This window comes from Sciurus carolinensis, chromosome 14 (assembly GCF_902686445.1).
Source record: "Sciurus carolinensis chromosome 14, mSciCar1.2, whole genome shotgun sequence".
Taxonomy (NCBI): Eukaryota; Metazoa; Chordata; class Mammalia; order Rodentia; family Sciuridae; genus Sciurus; species Sciurus carolinensis.
The window spans coordinates 50,039,546-50,061,721 of record NC_062226.1 but is presented as its reverse complement, the minus strand read 5'-3'; the positions used below and the strand labels follow the sequence as shown (position 1 = coordinate 50,061,721).

Sequence of the window (22,176 nt, the reverse complement as noted above, 5' to 3'; positions counted from 1 at the left end):
GCTTTGGAGATTCCAGTCTATGATCAGTTGACCCCATAGTTTTGGGACCTGTGACATGACAACACATCATGAAAAGAAGACATCATGAAGCCAAACTACCATCTTATGGCCAGGAAGCAAAAGAGAAGAAGAGGGAGGGGCCAGGGTTTCATAGTTTCCTTCAAGGGCAAACCCCAAATGACTCAAAGATTTTCCAGTAAGTCCCACCATCTTCCAGTAGTGCCACTGTGGGAACCAAGCCTGTAACACACTGGCCTTAGAGGGAACAGTCAAGATCCAAACTATAGCATGCTGCTTGTATCTTTTCTTTCCTGCCTTCCTTTAATTTTTAAGAAATGCCAGTAACAACTCTCTGACACCTCAAGCAAACAGGTATTTTTTCCTTGCTATTGGAGATACCTAGGACTGCCCTTTGAGAAATATTTTCAACAAAATATGATCTTTGCAGGAAGAACCCATAGAACACTAAGCAAGAAAGGGTACCTAAGGCCCTATGTACTTAGGTTTGATCCCACAAAAGATTTGGGAGTACTAGCATCTGGCCTCCAGTCTGGCCCACAGATGGCTAAAAATGCATAATATGACGAGATTCCTGAAGTGTATGCAGATAATCTTGATGTGTACCAGTACCTACCTGCATATGCACACACATTGGAGAGGAGATTTTAATCATGCTGGCAGCATGACCTATGACCCAGACAAAGTAAGAACTTCTGGCATTAGGTGAGTTTAAGAAGAAGAAGATTCATAAGTAAAATGAAGACAGCTATTTTCCTACTCTCATTTTCTTGACTTGGCTATTGCATTTGGTAGTGGAATTTTTTCTGTAGGCCTGTTTCATGGTAAGTAAAATTTTCATTATGATATATTCCTTGAAATTTTGCACAGTTTTCTGAAGAGTTGTATGTTTAATTTTTTGAAATTCAATTCATGAGATAAGGAACTTTAAGAGATAGAGAAGTACTTTTTAAAGACTCCCCCCTTTGTTTTGGAACTAGTATGGTCTGTCCTCTTTTTTTCCTGATTTCCTAAGTTTTCATTAATGGTTCTGTTTTGTTACAAAAATCTCAGAAAACAAAGTAACAGAAAGAAGTATATTTTAAATCGCTGTAATTCAACAATTGGGATATGTCAACATTAGAGTTTTTTGACAAGTGTCTAGATTAGTCTTAAATATATATGGATAGATTCCCAGCAGACTTTTTTAAATGCATGAAGAGAGGCTCGTTCAAAAATAAAATGAGATGTATTTTTTTAAAAATAGTTTTGGCCACATAACAACAAATATCTTTTTCCTAATTTCTTAATCTCTTTGAAAACACCAAAACAGAGGACTATTTTGATCTTGTTGTGATTAGGAATAAGTCGTTTCCTTGAAATCTTAGATAATAATGAAATTGCAAATTGACTACCTCACATAAGGGGACCTTAAAAACCTGCACAGACTGAAAAGTTCTCTTCATTAAGCATGTAAATTGAGTCAGTCCCGTTCCTCTTCTGGGGTAGGGGTTGAGCAGGAGGAGGGGTGGGCGAAGGGGAAGATGACATGCATTACTTTGAGTTGGTAAGACATGTGACCTAATGTTGCTTCTGTTTCCATCACAGGCTTTGGACTTCTTGTTGCTGATATTTGCAGTTGCAGTGGTAGCGTGGGGGGACCATGAGGCCCCACTCCTCCTTGGCCTCAGTGCCAGTTGGTTGCCATGGCATCAGGAGAATGGCCTGGCTGAGCCAGAATCCAGCTTCCTTGGCAGGAGTCCAATGCACAGGGTCTCTCTGCAGGAGGCCCTCACTCTCCTTCCCAGTAGCATGCTGCTTCTGCTGCAGAAAGAGCCATGGAAGGAACAAACCCAGAAGGTGAGGTTGGCAGCCACCTGCTTAGCAGGGCGGGCTGGCTTTTGTCCTCAGCAGTTCTTGCTGTAGATTTGAGGTGGGGAGCTAAGTGAAACGTGAACTACACCACAGGCTTTCATTCTCAGCCCCATATCTCAGCCACAGGCAATCTCAGAGACTGAGGGCAGCCCAGGTTCAGGGTGACCGCTGATGAGAAAGAACAACAACAAGAAGAACTTTCTTAGGGGTAGGGCAAGAGAAAGCCCTCGTTTTCATTCATTTACTGAAGACTCTTGATCCTGAGGACAAAAGGATGAGTAACTGTTAGCTCAGAATCTTAATGGGAGGACAGGCAGGAAGGCAAATTCAAGATTCAATGTGGTGTCTCACGTGGGATACTGTGGTAAGCAGCAAGGCAGGGGGTGACCAACAATGCAGCAGTGGGTGGGTCAGAGAACTCTTCCTCAGGGAAATGTGGGTCTGGACCCCCCATCATATTTGAGGTTCCCATAACTCATTCCATCCCACAGGCATCTTAAACATACTTGTCATGTCCCTGGATGTGGTAAATGCCAAGTGGGGTTTTGTTAAAGGCCTACTATTATCACCTTTGCCCTGAGAAAAACCCAAACTATAGGAAACACCTTTGGCTTTTAATACTAAGGCTCCCCAGGCAACTAGCACAACGTGGGAAGATATTATGCTTCCTTTACTTCTTATATGGCTTTGCTCCTCTTTAATATAGTGGGTTGAAGTAGTCTTTGAATCCCATTTAATCAAAACTGGATTTTGATGAGGTTGAAAGCTTAAAAGTAGCATTGTGTTGCTTATTCTTGAAATCAGAACATTAATCTTTAAAAACATTTCTGAACTGTGAACCCAGTTTGGCCATCTATAACTTCACTGAACATCTCACCTAAAATGCCTTTTCCCCCTTAAATCTAATAAGCATTACAATTGCTGCCCCAAGTTTTGTATTTTCTGTTCACTTTAAATTAAAATAAATTTAAGTGTGGTCTCCCCTCATGTTATTTTTGGACTGTGAAGCTGTGTTAACTTTGGACTACAGAGTAGACATCTTGCATCAATTATATATTTATAGGGCTTGATTTATTTACTTGCCAGTAGGATATTATACAACAAAATTTAAAAAGGAAAATACAGAAAATATTTTAATTAAAGCCTGGGAATAGGGTTATTTTCTCTATTTTGCTTTCTTCAACCCAACATCTCATGTCCAAAGTTAAAGTGCCTAGTATCTATCACTAATGTATGTTTTTCAGTAACCCAAGACTGGTAACATTCAGTCATCAATGAAATCACCTTGTAGCTGATTCAAAAACAATTTTGGCTGTGAATTCAGTCAAACTAGTGAGTAGTATGAGTTTCAACCTCATTTGTAGGATTTATTCACAGTTAACATGCTTGGCTCTACCTAAATTATTTTATGCTTTTCTCTTGCATTTCAACTTCCATTTCGTATTCATTTGGACACATAACTATTATCATCTATAGAAACATTTTGTTTCAGAAACTGAGGCTTATATCTGACATGCTCTCTAAATAATGCCCAACGTAGGCACCTAGGCCAAAACACACAGACCTGTGGAAGGCAGCATGATGCGAAGAAAGGCTTTGGAGTCAGGTGTTCTGGGGTTCAAATCTTGACTATTGTTCACTGGGAGTGAACTTGGGCACTCAAGTTGTTATACTCTCTGGGTCTCTCAGAGTGATCAGAGATAATATTCATGGCACATGTCTACTTCACTCTTAAAACCTGTCCCTGATCTCAGGGTATTCAGTAGGGGAAGTGGGCTTAACTTTGTGAGGTCTTTCAACTAAAGGGTCGCTGGGTACAAATCTTGTGCTCCTCTCTCATCTCTGCAACCTTAGCCCAAGCAGGAATCACCCAAAGACTTGCAATCATGTATCCAGGCCCAAGGGACTGACAGCTCATGCTGACAATGGGATTTTCTTCCCTGACATTTTTCTTTTTTCACCCTAGTTCATTGACTGGTTATTCAGCATCATGGAAAGCCCTAAAGAAGCCCTCTCAGCCAAGTCCAAGGATCTTTTAAAAGGTATGAAAAGGCTTTATTTCCAACAAAGGTGAAAACCATCCATTGTTGTCTGTGATGCAGAATGATGTACTCATAGTATGTATTGATTTCTAAAGGGGCTCAGTGGTCACTAATGTGGCATTTTGAACCAGAAAGTGAGTTAAAAAAAAAAAGAGTTCCAGCATCTTTAACTTTGGGTTAAGCAATTTTCAAATGTTTTATTGTAGTAAAATAGAATTTTTAATTAAAATTTGGAAAATTGAGAAAAGACCAAAGTATCTTTCCATATATATTATTCTAATATGTTTATAATTTTATACTATTGAAAAAATACACAGAGACAATTTGAATTGGACTTAATTTTTTACCATTATTTTTAAAGCATTTAAACTTGTTCTTATGCTGGTTTCATAAATAGTAGTAATGGCTACATGGCATTTTGCCAAGGAAACTCGGCCTTTCCCATACTATCAGGCATTTGGATGTTTTGTGTCTTTTATTTTCCTATTGTACTCTCTGACTGTAGGACCCCCCCCTCCAAACATGGAAGATCTTTCTGAAAACTGTGGGGATTCTTTTGCTCAAATCTGAGAAGTCATTTGGGCATTGACTTTGTGGCCTGAGATAGCCTAAAATTGTCATCCATGTCTTGGGACTTGAGGGTCTAAAGCAAGTAGCTGCTGCTGATGTCCCCAACATCCTGTAAGATACTGCACTAAAAAGCCTCATTCCTGTTGGTCTTCTCTGTGATAATTTGTCTGACTAAGCTGGAATCATAGTATGACCCATATTTTATTTTAAGTGTGACATAATTTTTTGTTTGACAAACAAGAATTCATTGGTTCTGGTCCTTATCCCCACCTGCAAGTGGATGGGAAGCCTGTAGGTGATGGAACAAGGCCATCACCTGGGCTTAGAGGAGTCACATAATAGTTGTGTAACTGGCTTATCTATGTTTCTTCACATTGTCATACTTTAAATAACATTTGGGTATATTCAAATTAATATTCTAAAATAAGGTATAGAGTAAGTTACCCAAAGAGATTACACAATTTCTCTGCTTCAGATTGACCCCTGAGGGACCTATGGCAAATCAGAAATAGTAGAGCCTGTGAGTGCATGTATAAATATCATTTAGCACAGTCCTACTTGCTCCATTAAGCACACGAATTCAACTTTATTGTAGGACAAGGGGTTTTGATTTTCATCTTTAATTAAACATTTAGGGGTGATTATTATATTCATGTAGAAAAAGAGCACGAATCTTAAGCAGATTTTTATAGAGAAAACATACCCCTGTAATCAGCACCCAAGGAGAGAGTCACCAGCATCTCACCAGTTTTTTTTTTTTTTTTTTTTGGGGGGGGTGCAAAATTTCCCACTAACTGATTACAGGTTAACTTTAGAAACAAAACAAAAGCAAACAAAAATGACTTTTCCCCCGATCTTAAAATCATTTTCCACCGTTAACGTTTTGCCAGGTCTTGATGGGAATTCTTAGTCTTGAAAATTAACCCAGTGAGAAAAAGCCAAGGTCTGTTCTGATACCTTTTTGATCAAAATGACCTTTTCAAATGCAGCTCCACCAAATACTGGTTTATTTTGTTATTTCCTTTTAGCTACCCTGCTGTCCTTGAGAGTCCTCCCAGAGTTTAAAAAGAAAGCTGTATGGACCAGAGCTTATGGCTGGTGAACAGTTTTGCAGCAACCAGAAGCATTCTCAGCTGGATGAGACAAATCATAGAAATGGAAGGAATTAAGAATTCATGTCTGGGATTGGTGAGACATTGATCCTTGATGTTAAGGGTCGTGAAACAGTGGCCACATAACTGAAGCCTGACACATTCATTGCCAGGAGGAGGGGTACATCACTTTGTTACCCAGACGAGACTGAAACAGGAACATGAGTTTTCTTTATTTGACTGGATTTCAATGTGAAGATTTTCTTTGTGACAACTTGACTTTACCTTCTTCTATCCCCTCAATTCTAGTAAAATATTCTTGTGAACTTTGTGCATGTGACTTTTATTTGTCTTAAGACATAGGGGAAGGTTGTCAGTCAAAGCAAACTATAGTGGTGATAGTAGTGTTATGATCTGTTTTCCATGAAATCTAAGAAGATATTCATTGACTTAGACAAGTTTTATTACTATTGATAAAATATTTTGGAACTGCTATACACATTTAAATAATAAGCTTGACACTGAATATTAACTAAATCAGATTCATTAGCAGTGATGGCTACATTTCCTTATGCTTCGTTCCCTTGAATGCATACAGAAATTATCTAGTTCAAAATAGCTTCAGCCAAAAGGGTGAATATTAGTTCACAAACCAAGAAATTTTAGATCTGATGAGAAGCAGTTACACTCAGTGAATCAAATGGTGCCATTAGACTTTGTTCTTCTTGGGATCCTTCCACATCTCTGGCAAGGTGGCTGCCAGCAACCTCAAAGGCAAGGAAAGGTGTCTTTGCCCACAGGTGTGGCAGAAACAACATGAGGAGAAGCTGCTTCATTTTGAGTTACATGCGAGTCTCTGAACAAGTATCTGGGACCTGGGAGGAAGGGCACTCTCATTGACCAAATCTAAGTCATATGTCCACACCTAAGATCCCTCCACAGAGAGAAGAGACAGCCCACCCAAACTGTCTAACCTGGATTTTTCCAGGATGCTGGGTAGGCAAAAAATGGCAAATATCTCCTCTAATCTTTTCTTACAATTTTTTAAAATTCTTCTTATTGATTGATTGATTACAGACTGATTTTGATTTATTGTACACAAATGGGGTACATCGTTTCGTTTCTATGGTTCTAGATGATGTAGATTCATACCCTTTTAGAAGTAGAGTTCTTAGGGTGACTAGTAGTCTAAAGGAAATGAAGGTTTGTGACAATATACTCAATGATTGCATTTTACTCAATGGCTTGTTGTTTGCTACCTATCCTTCCTTCACACAATCATTAATCAGGGTTCTGTCTCTAGGCAATCCTAAACACATCAAAACATCTATGAGATCACTGAGAAGAAAAAGTATGCCCCTGAAATAATGTGCCTTTGTGGCTGTCATACCATGGCATAGCACAGCACCTGGGGCTCCACAGCACTCCATGTGGCTTGTACTTTCATGTTGTCACCAAGTGTACCTGCCACCTACGTTGAAGATAGCCCTACTAGTTTTGTTTACCAAATCTATTATTTCCTTAGGGGTCGGGCTAGAGGGAAATAAATTTGAAGAGACAAGAAGATAGAAAATTTACATTGGGAGCCAGCTTCTCTCCTTCCCACCCACATATACTTTTTCATACTACCGTTACAGGTTGAAATTTATCTAGCATTTACTGTTAGGTGCCAGACTGTGAGTACACTTGTATTGGTTTATTTCACTCTTGCAGCAGTACCATAAGGAGGTATTGTTTTCTATTTTAAAATGCAGTAAAGACATCCACGAGGTGAGAAAGTCTCACTGCTAGCCAAGTTCCTAGAACCTAAGATCCAAAACTGTTTCAGCTGCATCAGGCTCATCAGCTTCCACTTCAAGATGCAAACTCCCATCAAAGATTAAATCTTGTTCATGCTTAATGTAGATTGGTGCACTCAGAAGAAACAACCCTGCCTTATACTGCCAGACCTCTGGAAGTGGAAAGTTTGGAGTTGTGGTACAAAGGGGTGGGATTTTAGATTTCTGGATCATATTGCAAATATAGATGGCAGGGAAGAATAGTGAAGAGGAAGTGGACAATGAAGAACTTTTTACCTTTGAACTGGCAGCCAGAGGCTGCTAATGCCATGAAAATGGAGGAAGAATTGATCTAGACTTCTAAACTCTGATTGCTCTTCTCATTTCAGCTCAGTTCCTTTTCAAATCTCATCCCTCCCTGCTCCTGACCTTGACAAGAAAACAGGAGTACAGAAGGGAAAAAATAAGATCTCTCACTCTTTTCTTCCCCAGCTCCCTTTTTTTGTCTTGAGCAGATTTGGATAGACAATTCATGGAATTTTCTTATTCATGGGAGCCTCTAAAGATTATAAATTTGAAAATATAAACTTTCTAAGATACAGGTCACTGAAATAATAAGACCCTTCCTCTTCATTACCTATATGACCTCAGGTAAGAATTAAATTTTCCCTCAAGATATTTTGGTTTGCTCTCTAGAAACCAGAAGTCTCTGCTTTTTTAGACCAGATGTTCCTAACTATATACAAAAGGAAATTTAACTTACAAGTCATCTTCTGTTAGTTTTTGAAAACACAAGTTGCCAAGAGAAAGAGCATGCAGGGATATACTAACAAATTAATGTGTGGGGTCAAAGCCATGTTATGTTTCTCAAAAGTATCCAAACATTCTGACTCTTGATTTAAAAAGTGTATATTTGGAACAGATGTTGGGATCCATGCAAGTACCTAAAATAGTCTGTTTTATTTGTAATGTAATGGCTCCATGGTAACTAAGAGGCCATTAATAACCGTTTTTGAAGTTAATTGGAATGATAGTATTTGGAGGTGAGGCATGTTAGAAGTAAGTAGGTATGGGAGTGGAGCTCTCATGAATGGGATGAGTCAGCTTACGAGAGACGTGGGAGAGATGCTTGCCTTCTCCACCTCATGGAGATACAGCAGGAAGTCATCCATCTGCAAACTCCAAAGAACAACCAGTTGTTACCTTGGAAGCTCACCAGGAACTGAATGAGATGGCACCTTGGTATTGAACTTCTTAGCCTCCAGAATTGTGAGAAACCTAGTTCTATTGTCTTGATCACCCAGTTTACAATAATTTGTTACAGCAGGCAAAACTGACTAATATATACCAAGAAGCAGGTGCTGCTATACCAAACATATAAAATTGTAGAAGCATCTTTGAAATTAAGTAATGGATAGAGGCTAAAAGAGTTTCAAGGTGCATGATAGGAAAAGTTAGTAATACCTTTTAGGAATGGACACAGGTGATTTGGATGAGGGCTAAGTGAAAATAGAAGAAATCTGGAAAGAAAGTGCAATCTTGGAGAATACATAAATTATCATGAAGAGAACACTGACAGAAAGAAGGATGGTAGATACCATTTTGGATGAGGTGTTAGATGGAAATGAGGAACATGTTATTGGAAGCTGGAAGAAACGGGATCTTTGTTGTAAAGTGGCAAAGAACTTGGTTGAATTGTGTCCATGTTCTAGTGTTTTGTGGAAGGTGAGACCGGTGGGCAATGGAGTGGATATTTAGGTGAGGAGCTCTCTAAGCAAACTGTTGAAGTGACTTGGTTTTCCTTCTGACTTCCTGTATTAAAATGAAAGAAATTCATTGAAGGCAGAATTATTAACCAAAAAGGAAGCAACATTTAAAGATTTTGAAACTTCAGAGCCCATCCACATTACAAAAAATAATATGTTCTAAAGAGAACACTGAGGGTGTGGTAGAGACCATTCAGTAGTTTAATGTGGGTGTGATCTATAGCCGTAATCAGTCACCAGCACTGCTAGTTTGAACTGAAGGGAATGGAGATGGGATGAAGGGAAGGCTGGTTGTTGGATGACTTGGATTTTACAGGAGACCATGGAGTTCATCAGCTGTGAATGTAGACCAGGAAAGAACGACCTTTAAGGTGATTTAAAAAATCATCAGATTTGTCTCCTTAGGTTCAGAAAGGGTTTGAACAGGCCAAGCCACAGGACTGAAGCCATCCAAAGATATGGGGACCTGACCTTCCCCAACAGAGACTTGGGGATAAGATATCTGCCTCAGTGGGTCCGAAGGCAAAGTAGGAAGCCAAAGATCATTCCTGAACCTTCAGATTACATGGAGTTTGCCTTGCTAGGGTTTGAACCTACTGGGGACTGGATGCTACTTTCTTCCCACTGGTGTCTCCCTTTTGAAATGGGGATGTCTATATTATGACCATCCTACCATTACATTTTGGAAGCATGTAATTTATTTGAAAAAAAAAATTGCCTCAGGATGAATTATATCTTCTTACTTTCCTCTCATTTAGATACTTAGATAAAACTTTAGCCTTTGCAGGAATGAGTTAGGTTATTGGGGTCTATTGGGATAGAAGGAATAATTTTGCTTATGAGGACATAAATGTTGTGAAGGCAGGTGCAAAATGCTATAGATGGAATCTGTTTCCCCAATTCCTGAATTAAGCCCTAACCCTCAATGCAACAGTATCTGGATGTGGAGCCTTGGGGAAGCAGTTCTTTGATGAGGGTGGAGCACTCCTGAATAGGATTAGTGCCCTTATAAGAGGAGATGCGAGACAGTTGATCTGTCTTGTATAAAGGCATCTATCTATAAACCAAGAAGTCCTCACAAGGAACAGAATTGACTGGCACCTTGATCTTGGACTTCTAAACTATGAGAAAAACATTTGTTAAAAACCACCCAGTTTATGAGACTTTGCTATAGCAGCTTGAGATGACTAACATAGGTCTTGGAAAGATGTTTAATTTTCTAAGTGTATCTAATAATCTGGTGGGTATTGAATTATTAGCTCTGGGGACAAAGACATTTGTCCATAAAGTATGTTATTCTAGACAACTACAGAGTATATTTTAGAGTGCTTTCCTCCTACAGATCTGCTATTTGGGAATCAGAAGTGAGAAGGAATAAATGTAATTTAGGTTGTCAAGTTTGGTTTCTCAATTTAATTGGACTTATCTCCAGTTAATCTCCTATTTCTCATCAACCCTACAGTAAAATAATCAGACTTCACCTAATATAAATGTAACTTGTATAAAAACTACAGTTTTGAGGAAATAGGGTATGCAGAGTACATGTTTTGGAAATCCAGTGAGTGATAAACAGACTGCTGTTGTGTGTAGAGTTTTGGGGGTGTGTAATCACGTTATGTCATGGGTTTTTGTCAAGTACTGGGTGTTTTCCTGGGTTGTACTCGTTGCAGTAAGTCCATGAGCCTGTCTCTTCTCAGGTCACACTGGAATGCTGTCCTTCATATCTTCTTCTTCTTAATGGAAAAGACTCTAAGGACATCTCTTCTTTCTGAGTAAAGATGACTGTAGGTAAAATACATACCTAAGGTGGAGAGGAAAATGGCAAAAGTGAGGTTGATTCATCATTTCTCTGGAAAGAACCCTGATTTCACAACAGAGTGCTGCCCAGGGAGGCATTCACAAGGGAGACTTGGAGGAGGACCACATAAGGATGCGTCCAGATTTTACGCAGAAAGGAAGTAAGTCAACTCTTCCATCCTACTGTTTTAATTTTAATGTCGGGAATATTTTTCCTTTTTGTGGGGTAGCTCTCTTTACTCTGAAGTTTTATCTTTGTCTTTTCTCTGTATGGGTTGTTCTTATAACTGATATCTATTACCTTCCAGAGATTATTTTCAGAATTTGTGAAGGTTAGATCTGGGGCAATGTAAATTTAATATTAGAGGTCTTTTCCCCCAATTTCCTGGAAAACAAGTTGATTCAAAAAATCTTCAACTAATTTTTATTAATCCAGTGTATTTTATTTACATAGCATAACTTTACTCTTTAGTCTCAAGTTCCCTGCAAATGTATATTTTGTGGGATTCAGTGATATTTCTGCACCATGTGTACAGTGTACACTTACCATACCCAGCTACCCTTCTACCCATGACACTCCCTACCCGGTTTCCACCCTTCCCAGTCATTGATAATCACTATCCTACTTTCAGGTTGACTTAAAAAAAAAAAAAAAAAGGTTTCTACATTTTGAGAGAAAACACAAATACTTGTCTGCCTGTGGCTTAACATGTCCTCCAGTTCCAACAATTTTTCTGCAACTGTCAGGACTTCATTTTTCTTAGCTGAATAATATTCCTGTGTGTATGTATGTGTACATTTTTTAATCCATTTATCTGCAAATGGACACCTAGGTTTATTCATGTTTTAGTGATTATGAATAGCACCACAGGAAACATGGGGATGCAAGTATCTCTTTTGTATGCTAACTTCATTTCCTTTCAGTATATACTGTTCTCCTTAGTAGTTGTACTAATTTACATTCCTACTAACAGCATGAGGTTTTTTTTTTTTTTTTAAGTATGGCTTTGTTTTATTTGAGTAAGAAAACCAGGTTTTATTTATTTTAAAGCCTTCCAAGTGACTTTGTAACACACTACACCCAGTAGGTTAGTTTATTTGCTGAATTGAACATGTAATTTTATTCCATTTGCCTACATTTCTTTAACCAAAAAATAAGTATTCATTGTATGAAGCGTCTGTTGGGAAGAGTGACTTTCTTTTTCTTTCTTGGTAAATTTTTTCAGTTTCATTGGGTTAAAATTGACAAATATAAACTGTATAGTAAGGTATAAAACATGATATTGATATACATGTGTATTTGTGAAATGATCACCACAAAGTAGTTAATCTATCCGTCACCTCATGTACTTAGATTTGTGTGGGTGGTGAGAACCATAAAGTTCTACCCTCTTAGCAAATATCAAACATACAACACAGTTTCATTAATGTAGTCACCACGCTGTGCTTTAGGTCTCCAGATCTTACTCCTACCACGTAATAGGAACTTTGTGCTTTTTAAAAAACATATAAATCTGTATATATATTTTAGTTGTCAATGGACCTTTATTTAATTTATTTATATGCAGTGCTGAGAGTCAAACCCAGTGCCTCACACATGCTAGGCAAGTGCTCTACCACTGAGCCACAAGCCCAGCCCAACTTAGTGCTTCTGACAGGCATCTCCTCACTTCCTCCTCCCCTTTTTAGCTTCCACATGCAAGTAAAATAATTCAGTATTTCTTTCTTGTCTGGCTTATTTCACTTAGCATATGTCTTCCGGGTTCATCCATGTTTTCATATCTGACAGGGTGTTTAAAAATTTTTTTAAAAACTGAATAATACTCCATTCCATGAAGGCTGTACCTGTTTACATTCCCACCGGCAGTAAGAGTTCCTTTTTCTCCACAGTTTCATCAGTATTTATCTCCTCCACCTTTTTTTTAATAATCATTCAATCACATATGAGGTGATATTGTGGTAGAGTTTTACTTTTTAATATGTTCTAACTAGTTATATATTGATATATATAACTAGTAGAATGTATTTTGACACATACTACACAAAAGGAGCACAACTTCTTCCTCTGGATGTACATGGTACAGATCATAATGGTAATCACACATGTATATAGGGTAATAATATCCACCTCATTCCACTGTCCTTCCCCTCCTCCCCTCCCCTCACTCCCCTCTGCACAAATCCAAAGTTCCTTCATTCTTCACTATCCCCCCATTATGGATCAGCATCTGCTTAACAGAGAAAACATTCAGCCTTTGGTTTTTTGGGTTTGGCTTATTTTGCTTAGCATGAAATTCTCTAGTTCCATCCATTTACCTGCAAATGCCATAATTTCATTGTTCTTTAAGGCTGAGTAATATTCCATTGTGTATATATACCACAGTTTCTTTATCCATTCATCGGGGCACCTAGGCTGGTTCCATAGTTTAGCTTTTGTGAGTAGAGTTGCTGTAAACATTGATGTGGCTGTGTCACTGTATTATGCTGATTTTAAGTCCTTTGGATATATACTGAGGAATGGAATAGCTGGGTTAAATAGTAGTTCCATTCCAAGTTTTCTGAGGAATCTCCATATTGCTTTCTAGAGTGGTTGCACCAATTTGCAGTCCCACCAGCAATGTATGAGTGTACTTTTTTTTCCACATCCCTGCCAACACTTATTATTGCTTGGATTCTTGATAATTAATATAAGAATTTTTGTTTACTTCACTTCCTCTAGCATGTGTCATTTTTGGTTCTTTATAATAGTCATTCTAACTGGGGTGAGAAGATATTATGCTATTTCCCTGATGACTGGTGATACTGAGCATGATTTTTCATATATTTTCTTTTGAAATATGTTCAGATCATTTGCCATTTTTTAATTGAATTACTTTTTGCAGGAAGCTTTTTGAGTTCTTTATATGTTATGAATAATAAACCTCTGTCAGATGAATAGCTGGCAAATGTTTTCTTCCATTCTGCACCCTGTCTCTTCACTTTTGATTGCTGTGCAGCAGCTTTTGACTTTGATGTAATCCCACGTGTCAATATCAGATTTTCTTTCACATCGTATCCAGAAAATCATTACCTCTACCAATAGCTTGAAGTGTCTCCCCTAGTTTTCTTAGTGGAAGTTTCAGAGTTTCAGGTCTTATATTAAGGCCTTTAATTCATTTTAAGTCAATTTTTGTACAAGGTGAGAGACAGGGATCATATTTCAATCTTCTGTATGTGTAGATCCAGTTTTCCCGGCACCCTTTGTTGAAGAGGTTGCCCTTTCTCCAATGTATGTTTTTAGCACCTTTGCTGAGATTCCCACTGGCTGTAAATGTGTAGTTTTTTTTCTGGGTGCTCTGTTCCATTGGTATTTTCTGTTTTTATGCCAAAACCATGCAATTTTTGTTACTGTGGTTGAGCAGTGTGTCTTGAAATCAGGTATTGTGATGTCTGCATCACAGGGTCTCTTGTACTTTCATATAAATTTTAGGATTGTTTTCTGTGAAGAACATCACTGGTATTTTGATGGTGACTGCACTTCATCTGTAGACTGGTTTGGTTGCGTGGCCATTTTCACAACATTCATTTATCCATGAACATGGGAGGTCTTGCCGACTTTAGCACCTTTAATATTTTACATCAGTGTTTTGTGATTTTCATTGCAGAGAGGTCTTTCACTTCCTTAGTTAAGTTTATTCCTAGGCACTTTTTTGTAGCTATTGCAAATGAGATGTTTCAGTGATTTTTCTCAGAAAATTCACTGGTTTATAGAAGAGCTATTGATTTTTATATGTTGATTTTGTCTTCACTTATCAGTTATGATAGTCTTTTGGTAGAGTCTAGGTTTTTCTATGTATATAATCATATCAATTGCAGACAGTTAATTTGATTTCCTCCTTCCCTATTTGTATGACTTATTTTTCTCTTATCTAATTGCTCTGGCTAAACCTTTTTGTATTACATTGAATAAAAGCAGTGAGAATTGCCACACGCATCTTGTTCCTGATCTTAGAGGAAATGTTTTTGGTTTCCCCCAGTAGGATGTTGGCTATGGGTTTATTACATATAGACTTTGTTATGTTGAGGTATGATCTTCCTATACCTAATTTTTTCAGGGCATTTATCACTGAGGGATGTTGAGTTTTATCAAATGCCTTTTCTACATCTACTGAGATATTTTATCCTTCATTCTGTTTGTAACATTATGCTTATTGATTTATGTATATTGATTCATACTTGCATCCTTGGAATGAAACATCTTGATCATCATGTATGATGTTTTTGATGTACTGAATTTGGTTGCTAGTAATTTTTGCATCTATATTCATCAGGGATGTTGGTCTATAGGTTTGCTGTTATTGTTTGTCAGGTTTCGGTAACAGAGTAATGAGTTTGAAAAAGTTTCCTCCCTTTCAATTCTATGGAATAGTTTGAGAATAATTGGCATTAATTCTTCTTTAAAAGTTTGGTAAAATTCAGCAGTGAGGTCATCTGTTCCTGGGTTTTTTCCTAGGGGGGAGACTTTTTTTAATTACTGATTAACTCTCATTAATCTATTCATGTTTTTTATATTCTCTTGGTTCAGTGTTGGCAGGTCATGTGTGTCCCCCAAGTTCTCCATTTCTTCCAGATTTTCCAATTTGTTAGCATATGGTTTCAAAATAATTTCCAATGATCTGTTGTAATTCTGTGGTATCAGTTGTAATGTCTCCTTTTTCATCTCAAAGGTTATTTGGATCCTCTTTTTCTTGGTAAAAAGAAAAAAAAAAGTCTGTCCATTTGCTTAGTTTTTCTGCGTGTATACATTATGATTATATATAATTTGCTCAATATCCTCAGTACCTTCTTCTTCTTCACTCATTCCTCCCTGACCTACTTGCTCTATTGATCTCACTTCTACTAGTTTAATGTATTATCATTATCTATAAATGGGGTTCACTGTGGTATGTAAGTATATGGACATAGCATAATTTGGTAGATTTCCTTTCCTAGAATTTCCCCATCCCATCCCCTCCTTCTTGATTCCCTTTTTCTAGATGATAGGTCTCTTCTATTTTCATGAGATCCCCATTTTTATTCCTTTCTCTCCTTACTTCCACCTGAGAGAAAACATTCAACCTTTCTTTCTGGGTATGGCTTATTTCACTGTTCTCCAGTTCCATCCATTTTGCAGCACATACCATAATTTCATTCTTCTTTATAACTCAGTAAAACTCCATTGTGTATATATACACCACATTTTCTTTATCTATTTATCTGTTGATGGGCCCCTGGGCTGATTCTGTAGTCTATTGTGACTAGCTCTGCTATAAACATTGGTATGCATGTATCACTATAATATGCTGATTTTAGTTCTTGTGGATAAATACTAAGGAGTGGGATAGCTGTGTCATGTGGTGGGTCCATTTCTAGTATTTGAGGAATCTTCACACTTCTTTCCAAAGTGGTTGTACTAATTTGCAGTTCTACCAACATACCAGTGTACCTTTTCCTCCATATGCTCTCCAGCATGTTATTTGTATTCTTAATGACTGCCATTCTAAGTGGGGTGAGAAAATCTGTGTAGTTTCGATTTGCATTTCCCAAATTGCTATTTCATATATTTGCTGGCATTTTGTTATTTCTTTTGACAAATGTCATTTGCACGTTTATTGATTTGGTTTGTTGTTGGTGGTAAGCTTTTATGAGTTCTTTATATATTCTGGCTCTTAATCCCCTGTTGGAACAGTAGTTGGCAAAAATTTTCTCCCATTCTGTAGGCTTCTCTTCCTGCTCTTGTTTTCTTTGCTGTGCAGAAGTATTTTAATTTGATGACATTCCACATACTGACTCTCATTTTTATTTCTTGAGATTTAGGAGTCTTCAGGAAGTCAGTGTCTGCAGAGGTTATTTAGCTTTTAAAGAACCGACTCTGTTACATTGACTTTTTATATTGTCTTTTAGTCCTTCATTTCTGCTCTGAACTTTATTATTTCTTCCTTCTACTAATTTAGAGTTTGCATTTTTCTTTTCTAAGTCCTTGAGTTACATCAATAGGTTATTTGAAATCTTTTCTTTTTAAATGTAAGAACTCATTGCTATAAATTTCCCTCATACTACTTTTGGTTGCACCCCATGAGGTTGGGTATATTTTGTTTCGGAAATGTTTTTAAAACTTCTCTTTTGACTCCAATGACTCACTGTTCAAAGTGTGTTCAGTTTTCACATATTTTTAGCATTTCTGTAGTTATTCTTGTTTTCATTCCATTGTAATCAGAAAAGATGCAGGATATGATTTCACTTTTTAAAAAATTCTATTAAGACTTCTTGTGGCCTAAAAAGTATGGTCTAGAAAGTTTTAGGCTCTGATTTTAAAAAATGTGTATTCAGCTGTTGGAAAAACTGTTCTGTAAATATCTGTTAAGTTCCTTTGATTTTTAGCATAGTTTAACTTAGATGTTTTGTTTTCTTTTGGTCTAGATGAGTTGACCACTAAAGAAAAAGTAGGGTTTGGAACACCCTTGCTATTATCACACTGCAGCCTTTGCCCTGCCATTAGGGTTAATAGTGCTTGTTTTATAAAATTGGGTGCTCCAATATTAGGTACAGACAGATTTCCAAACGCCTTGATGAAATGATACCTTCTTGATCATTACAGAGTGGTTATTTCTTGGTTTTTGATGGAGTCTATTTTGTTAAATGCAAGTATAGCTATTCTTACTTTAGGGTTTCATTTCAGGATATTTTCCATCCTTTTCTTTAGTATTTGTGTACCTTTACTGGTAAAAATTTTCAGTACAAGAGATAGAACCCTAGGGTGCTTTAGCACTGAGCTACATTCCCAGTACTTTTAATGTTGAGAGATATTACCAAGTTGCTGAGGATGGCCTCAAACTTGTGATCCTCCTGCTTCAGCCTCCCAAGTACCTGGAATTATAAGCATGTGCCACTGTTTCCTTCTAGAGGTATCTTTTGATTGGAGAATTTAATCTATTTACATTTTTTATAGTTAAGTTTATTATTCAAAGGTACATACTTATGCCTATTATTATTGATTTTCTTCCAGTTGTTTTGAATATTCTTTGTTCTTCCTCTTATTCAACTTTGTGGTTTGATGGCTTAAAAATAATGTCTGAATCTTCTATTTCTCTCATGTATCTGCTACCCTAGTAGGACTTATACTTTTACATGCAATCATGGTGGTAGTTACTTTTCTTCCACTTTTGGATGCAGGACTCCCTTAAATATCTTTTGTAAGGCTTGTCTGGTTATCATGGATTCTTGAAATGTCTTTATTTCTCAAAGATAGCCTTGTTAGTAATAGTAATCTTGGTAGCAGTTATTGTTTCAGGACTTGAAATGTCATTACATTTCCTCCTGACCTGTAGGATTTCTTTTGAGAAATCTTGTGTTAGTCTACTGGAGTTGATCTTAAATATTAATTGGTGCTTTTCTCTTAGAGATTTTAAAATACTTCATCCTGGACTTTTGACCATTTGATTATATGTCATGGTAAAGATCTTTCCTGGTCATGTCTACTTGGAGTTCCATATGTGTCCCATATATGGATATCCATGTCTTTTCCCCAAATTAGGGATGTTTTGTGTCTTTAACCTTTAGCTCCTTATCTTTGGATACTTCAAAAATGAATGTTTATTCATTTAGTGGCATCCAAAAGAACTTGAATGCATCCAATTTTTTTTTTCTTGTTTGAATGCGATATTTCAAAAGACCGGTCTTCAAGCTCAGATTCTTTCTTCTACTTGATATAGTCTGTTCAGGCCTTTGACTGAAATTTTCACATGTCTTATTGAGTTCTTCATTTGGAAGATTTGTTTGGTTCTTTTTCAAAATCTGTTTTTGCTGGATTTCTCATTCACTTCCTGCATTATCTTCCTAATTTCATTTAACTGTTTATAGCCTTAGATCTCAAGAGATTTTTTAAAATTATTCCCTTGAATTCTTTGTCAAGCATTTCATCCATTTTGAGTTCTTGGAATCTGTTAATGGCATTATGATCTTTTAGGGGGTATCATATTACCTTGTATTTTCATATTTCTAAATTGAGATTTGGACATTTGGTAGATCAGATATCTCTACCACATTCATGGAATGGCTTTTAATAAGCAACTTTCTTTTAAAGATGTCCTGGGATGTAAGTTTGTTGTGCAATGCCGAATTTATTTCTTGCTAGGAACCATATTGTCTCCCTGTAGCTTCTTTGGCTGTGATCAGTGAATTTGGGCACAGCACATACCATGTTGGTGTCAGAGAGGCTTATGATCTCTGTGGGCCATGCAAGAACATTCTAGTACTTCAGGCAGGTGTAGCATAGATAGCACATTGTGTGGCTTCTCCTACATTGGGAGTGATAGCCCCTATCAGGTAAAAGAGTTTCCTCAGGCATGGCTGACTTGGTTATTTGTAAAGGTCTTTGGCACTCTCTGTACCCATAATGATGAGAGGCCTAAAGCACTTATCCTATAGCCAGACAGTGGTGTGAGCCCAGGTCCTTCATGGGAGAGGCAGTGGCAGGAATAACAACATCCCTGTGATTCTCACACCCAACCTGACAGCGGTGTGGGGTCAAACGATGTGCAGGGATGCCCAGTGGTGGGAATCCCATTTGTGTGGTAGCAGCAGGTAGTCCTTTCTGCCACTGTCGTGGGAGTGCCAGGCCAAGGGGTGGGACCATTGGGTACTCCCTAACCAGAGACCTGGATCCTTTTTGCCCCCAATTCTTTTAGCTGCCAGAAGGTTTGCAGGAGTAAGATGTGGTTGGAGCTGGGCAAAATTCCTCTCAAAGCCTCCTTTGGTTATATGTGCCCAGGGGTGGAACAATAACCAAAGCTGTGATATTGCTTAAAGCCACTCTAGCACACCTGTGAGAGCACGGCAGCAGTGGAACCACAGAATTCTTTCCCCACCCTCGTAGTGGCAGGCGTATGTACACAGCTTCAGGGAGGGGAGGGTTGGTGGGAACCACATGGGTGATGGCCTTCAGTCTGGCACCAGTGCAAATCAACATACAACTGGGCACATCCTGATCTCAGAGGGCAAGCTCCGCAATCTCCCCTTCTTGAGGGAGTTTCCTCTCCATTCCCTTCCATATAATACCTGTCCTTACTGTCAGGGCACCCAGTGGGTTTGATTCAGACTTACTCTACTGGGCCAAGTTTAGTTTGCTAGACAAGTTTGGTTCAGGTACCCACTGAACCAGTATAGTGGAATGTCTATGGCGTCCCAGAGATGGGAATAGTGGGGGCTTCTGACCCCTTCAGCAGCCCAAATTTAGACAACAGGTCCATTTTCAAGATGTCTCCTGGCTATGGCTCCCTAAGGTTTCAGTGGGAAGATGTGAAATCCTTTTTCAAAGATTTCAGATTGCTTATCTAATTAGGCTATAAGCCTGTGAGGGTTGTGAAACTCTCCAATAGTTAGGATTACCAACATCTGCACTGATGGTTTGCTAGGACTTATTTCTGCAGAGGGGAGACTCCCTGTTTCCTGGTTGAAGAGTCTATGTATCTGGATATTTTGTTTCTTACTATGCTTTTGTTGGGTCTCTGAACCTTATATGTTCCAATTTCTCTCTTCTAGTGTGTTCTGGTGATCACGCTCCTCCACGTGCAGCTGTACACCTGTTACTTTGTTTTTTCTTTGTGGAGGAACAGCCATCTTGAGATCCCACCCAACTGTGTTTGTTCCAAAAGTTTTTCTCAAGTCTTTAACACCAACTCCCATTTGCCTGCTAGCATGTGAGGCCAAACAGGAAACAAGATAGATATAAGTGGAAAAATCAGGAAGACCCCATCTGGCTCAGGGTGATATTTGTAGATATCTGTGCCTATGGTCAAAACTTATATATTTCATACATAATACTTAGGCTTTCTGCTAGTAGAACTATTCTTGATTATACAGTGAAACATGATAACACGAAACACTGGATCTCATGATACCCTGCAGAATGCATTATAACTTCCAGCTGCTTTATAACATGATCCAGTTCACTGTGTTGGGCTTCTTGGGTCTAGTCTGTGTTTACTACCTTGTCTGTTAAGGTAGATGATAGTGTAAACCAAAAAACAGGAATAATTCATAAAACAAAATCAAACAGCACTTACCTATAAAGAGCATCATGAGATACAGCCTTAGCACATAAGGGAAATAGATGGATAAGTCAAAAGGCAGCTTGGTGGAGTAAGTGCCGAACGATTCAAAATAAGGCAGCGACTGATAGATGGCAAATGCTGTTTAAAGAAAAGGGACATCATGAGGTTCTCCTCTTCAACCTGTTACAGGGGTGTGTATATATGTCTCCCTAGTTGAACAATATTTTGAATCTGACAGTTCTCTGATGTTTGCCGAGTCCTTTAGCTAAAGCTGTAGTCTGGTACAGAAATCTGCTGAATGATAAGTGGGCAAAGCTGTTACATCAGTGCGACTTACTGAATTTTTCGTCCATGATATACTTTATCATGTTTACATGGAAAGAATAATAGGGATTTTAAAAAGGGTAACTCAGAATACATCTGTGCCCCTCACCACAAATAGGGGTAATAAGCAACTGAATTTGAGAGAAGCTATATATTTTTTTCTCCTGGAATGGTATAACCCATATTTAGCACAATAAAGATCCTGCGAAGTTTTGCAATAAAGAAATTAGCATCACCCATTTTTTTCAGACTATCTCCTCCTTTCTCACATAGCCCCAGTAGCACTTAATAAAAATTCTGGGGGAGCTCTACACGAAATGCTGGCTTGGCCTAAATTATTTTGAGGGAGGAGGCTAGTGTGTCAGAAAGATGGAGACTTCGTGAAACTGTATCCCATGCATAAGTTTTTAATAAAATGTATCATTTTTTTCATGGAATGAAATAACACACTGCAGTGATGTGGGATGTTACCACTAGGGAAAGGATGAAAGCTACATGGGAATTATGCACTAGTTCTGCAATTTCTTGTGAGTCTAACATTATTTCAAAATAAGAAAAGTCAAATGGATCTACAATTGACACCAATCATGACACCTAGGATTAACACGAGCTGCCCCTCAGTCTCTAGCATTTTATCATAGAGACAGCCGATCTGGTTATTTATATGAAGTTTGTTTTTTTTTCTTATATTTACCAGATATGAGAACTGTTATTTAAATGAGTTATTAACTTTATTAAAAGTTATCAAAAAATATCAAAATGTTCTTAACTGTATATTTTTATACTATATTTGAAATATATAGAAACATAAAATAAGTCACCCATATTCCCTACCCAGGATTCATAACTGTTGACAATTTTGTCAT

At 37.8% G+C, this 22,176-nt stretch overlaps 2 protein-coding genes across 2 annotated transcripts in view; one reads left to right on the top strand and one right to left on the bottom strand.

Moving 5' to 3' along the window:
• Focad (focadhesin) overlaps window positions 1–5,906 on the top strand; it is a 299,217-nt gene extending 293,311 nt beyond the window's left edge. Inside the window, exons 42-44 of the mRNA XM_047524416.1 lie at window positions 1,606–1,857; window positions 3,839–3,914; window positions 5,513–5,906. Of these exons, the coding sequence (XP_047380372.1) occupies window positions 1,606–1,857; window positions 3,839–3,914; window positions 5,513–5,586 (402 nt within the window). The 3' untranslated portion in view covers window positions 5,587–5,906. The remainder of the gene's footprint in view (window positions 1–1,605; window positions 1,858–3,838; window positions 3,915–5,512) is intronic.
• Hacd4 (3-hydroxyacyl-CoA dehydratase 4) overlaps window positions 5,304–22,176 on the bottom strand; it is a 35,466-nt gene continuing 18,593 nt past the window's right edge. The window contains exons 6-7 of the mRNA XM_047524415.1: window positions 20,999–21,124; window positions 5,304–10,920 (exon numbers count right to left, since the gene is read on the bottom strand). Coding sequence (XP_047380371.1) covers window positions 10,838–10,920; window positions 20,999–21,124 — 209 coding nt within the window. The 3' untranslated portion in view covers window positions 5,304–10,837. The remainder of the gene's footprint in view (window positions 10,921–20,998; window positions 21,125–22,176) is intronic.